Raw genomic sequence first — 2,715 nt, 5'->3', positions numbered from 1 at the left:
ATGTTCCATGGATAAATGTTTACACAGCGAACATTTTTGTAAAAAGGCAGTGACCGGATACGTTGTGAAGTGGCTTTCAAATACATATATTATACCATTAAAAAATGAGATTGGAAAAAGGTGCCATGTTCCTAGTATAACTACATAAAGATTATTTTTAAAGTGCTTGTGTATCTATCCTTTGTTTAAATTCTATTGTACAAAGAAACATTTAAATATTCTTTCGTGGTGGCCACCATCTTTGATCGATTTTCATCAACATATCTGGTGACTGTAAGTATCACCGTTGGAAACTGTTTTCAAATAAAGAAACTGTATCGAAATCGTTCCATCCGTTTGAGATCAATTGCCGATGTCAATTGCTATCGTCAATTCATTTCATAACATTCTTAAATTTTGGAAAACAAACACATTAATGAAAAGCCAGAAACTAAAATAAATTATCGTAATTATACAGTTTATCTTCGCGGGAAAATACCGTGGCAATCAATATATAGATATATCGCAATCAATTATTGATATTCCTGTTATAAGTTTATGAAAAGATCTGCTGGTTGTGGTTTTAAACTTGAAAAAAGATTATGTGTAAAAATCAACAAATATAGGGATATTTAATTAGTCTGTTTATAAATCGAAAATGGGTCAAATACCTCTTCTTTCTCAGTCTAGAAGTTTTCAGTCTCAACACATTTCTGGAAGACTTCTATGTTATATAAGTTTCTCGTTCCTGTTTTTTGTTTCTCATTTCCCAAACTATCTTTGTACCAAATTTCATCCAAATAAGTTCAGTAGTAGAAGAAAAATTTGGTAGATAGGCGGTAAAATAGGTGGAGTTACTTGCGCAATTATAATATTTGTAAGAATCTCCATTAAAACAACGTTCTGCCTACGGAGGTCAAAATTCTGAAGATATAAACATTATTTGTTCACTTGTTTTATATTCCCAAACAAATGCAAAATCAGAGGGAGATATTGCAAATTATAAACGAACTCAAATAAATATAAACATAATAACTCGATAACCTTCTATTAATTCGCTTCTTTTAATAAATCTGTAAAACCGTACAATCACCGCTTGGTAATTAAACACATATCGCTCCACCGAAAACAAAACAAATATATTCGATTAATTTAATCTCTCAGATCATATCAAAGTATCATAGACCGTGAAAGCAGCAACATGTGGTCGTTTATAACCACGGGCTTTTATTTGATTATTTTAGTAACTTCGATCACATACTGCTTAGCAATTTTATCCATTATAATTATACGAGTTCTGTTTGAACATTATAATGTGATGTGCAAATGTACAGCAAGACTAGATGGAAAAATTGTTCTAGTAACTGGTGGAAACTCAGGTATAGGGTTTGAAACAGCCAAAGATATGGCGAACCGAGGTGCCAGAGTCATTATTGCCGATGTGAATAATGCTGAACAGTCCGTACGAAGCATCGTAGAAACTACAGGTAATAAGTCAGTGGAATATCGACACGTGGATCTGGCTGATTTTAAAAGCGTCCGAGCTTTTGCTGAAGACATAAACAAAACAGTCGATCATTTGGATATTTTAGTCAATAACGCCGGATGTTTTTCTAACAAGAACAATTTTACCAAAGACGGGGTGGAATTAACAATGCAAGTTAATTATTTGGGACCGTTTCTATTGACTTATATTTTGTTGGAATCGTTGGCTAAATCAAAAAGTCGTATAGTGATCGTTTCATCTGGGCTATACTATAAAGGAGAGGTAGACCTACAGGATCTGCGTGGACTTAAAACTAAATCCAGTTTAAAGCGTTACATGAACAGTAAATTATGTACAGTATTATGGACAAAGGGTTTAGTCAAAAAAATGCCCCAGAACGTATCCGCCTTTTGTTTGCATCCTGGAATGGTAAGAACGAATATTTTGAAGCAATTGAATATATCTCTTGAAAGGTATATGAATGTGTTATTTGGATTTTTAGTAAAGTCATCATATGAGGGTGCACAAACTATTATTCATGCTTGTATAGCTCCCAACATAGAAAAAATGTCCGGAGGTTACTTTTCCGATTGTGAATTAAAGCCGACAGTAAAGTTAAAGAATGAGGAGGCTCTTGTTGAGGATCTCTGGAACACGACTATCTTATTTTTAAAGCAACATGCTGCCTAAATGTGTTAGTATCAAGCGAGTAGTAATGTAAGACTGTGAATTATATGTGTATGGGTATTGTTTTTGTATTTTTTTTTGTTTTATTTTATTTACTTTATCAATCCTTTGTCACTTGACCAGCGTGATAAATACCACTGAGACTTTATAGGTTAAGTCCTTCTAGTAGATTCAAAATGATAATTAAAATATTAATTAATGCAGGCACATAACTTTAAATTCATAATCAGAATAAATATACAGTTTTTATAAAATTATGACATTGTTACCGATCCTTCTTGAGAAACGAATGAAGTTGGAATAAAATCTGTTCGTTTAAAGCGAGTCAAAATCCAGCATAAAGGGTCGGTTATATACAAATATACATAACATACAAGTGAAGCTGATAAAAGTGTGCTAAAAAAAATGGATCTACATTAATAAAATATTTTAGAATAAATTCAAAATGACAATGACAAGAAATAACAACATCTTTCTTATATTCTTTATTTGATGTTTTCCTTCATTGTTTTGTGCAGTTATGAAAATAAACGTTATTAATTTTTTTATTGCTGCGCGCTCGA

The 2,715-nt window shown here is 32.1% G+C and overlaps 1 protein-coding gene across 1 annotated transcript; it reads left to right on the top strand.

Annotated features, from left to right (window-relative positions):
* The first annotated feature begins 1,297 nt into the window (after window positions 1–1,297).
* On the top strand, window positions 1,298–2,155 carry LOC119838268 (retinol dehydrogenase 11-like). The gene has a single exon (XM_038364137.1). The coding sequence runs from the start codon at window positions 1,298–1,300 to the stop codon at window positions 2,153–2,155; it is 858 nt and encodes a 285-aa protein (XP_038220065.1).
* Window positions 2,156–2,715: the final 560 nt, after the last annotated feature.

The sequence above is a fragment of the Zerene cesonia genome, unplaced genomic scaffold (assembly GCF_012273895.1).
Source record: "Zerene cesonia ecotype Mississippi unplaced genomic scaffold, Zerene_cesonia_1.1 Zces_u002, whole genome shotgun sequence".
In the NCBI taxonomy this organism is placed as follows: Eukaryota; Metazoa; Arthropoda; class Insecta; order Lepidoptera; family Pieridae; genus Zerene; species Zerene cesonia.
This window is presented reverse-complemented; position numbering and strand designations above follow the sequence as displayed.

Excerpts from the sequence above, each read along its gene's own strand:
- LOC119838268 (XM_038364137.1), top strand. The coding sequence starts at position 1,298 with ATGTGCAAATGTACAGCAAGACTAGATGGAAAAATTGTTCTAGTAACT.